This window comes from Myotis davidii, unplaced genomic scaffold (assembly GCF_000327345.1).
Source record: "Myotis davidii unplaced genomic scaffold, ASM32734v1 scaffold1115, whole genome shotgun sequence".
Taxonomy (NCBI): Eukaryota; Metazoa; Chordata; class Mammalia; order Chiroptera; family Vespertilionidae; genus Myotis; species Myotis davidii.
The window spans coordinates 1,590,810-1,591,396 of record NW_006287910.1 but is presented as its reverse complement, the minus strand read 5'-3'; the positions used below and the strand labels follow the sequence as shown (position 1 = coordinate 1,591,396).

The window sequence follows — 587 nt, the reverse complement described above, 5'->3', positions numbered from 1 at the left end:
GGACCTGGAACTGGGCCGGCTTTATGGCAGGCACTGCACACGTGATGACTGAACAAATGACTGAGTGACGTCAAAAATACCTGGTACCACCCGGATAAAGCGAGGTCCCACCAACTGGAGCTGTCCCTATGCATATGACAGTATTGAATGAATGAATGAATGAATGAGTGAATGAGTGAGGTGGGCACCAAGGCCTAGAGGCCTTCTGTGCCAGATGCTTCACCTGGTGTAGTCCATGATGGTGTTGAGACGGTGAGCGATGGTGAGGACAGTACAATCTTCGAACTGTGTCCGGATGGTGGACTGAATGAGGTCATCGGTTTCCAGGTCCACGGCCGCCGTGGCCTCATCCAACACGAGGATCTTCGTCTTCCTCAGCAAGGCCCGGGCCAGGCAAACGAGCTGGCGCTGCCCAACACTTGACCAGAGAAAAAGACCAGGAGACAGAGAGTCAAAACCACCCCTGACCCTGAGCCCTGGCCTGAGCTGTGAGAAGGGAGAAGAGACTTGGTATTGCTCAGAGCAGGTGAGGGTCCACTCCCACACCAGTGCTGATGGCAGACATCACTAATCCATCACAATGTTCT

At 53.8% G+C, this 587-nt stretch overlaps 1 protein-coding gene across 1 annotated transcript in view; it reads right to left on the bottom strand.

The window, feature by feature from the left end:
• The window catches only part of ABCC1 (ATP binding cassette subfamily C member 1), a 108,010-nt gene that overhangs the window by 2,008 nt on the left and 105,415 nt on the right, over positions 1-587 (bottom strand). The window contains exon 31 of the mRNA XM_015561295.1: positions 224-418. Within this exon, the coding sequence (XP_015416781.1) occupies positions 224-418 (195 nt within the window). The remainder of the gene's footprint in view (positions 1-223; positions 419-587) is intronic.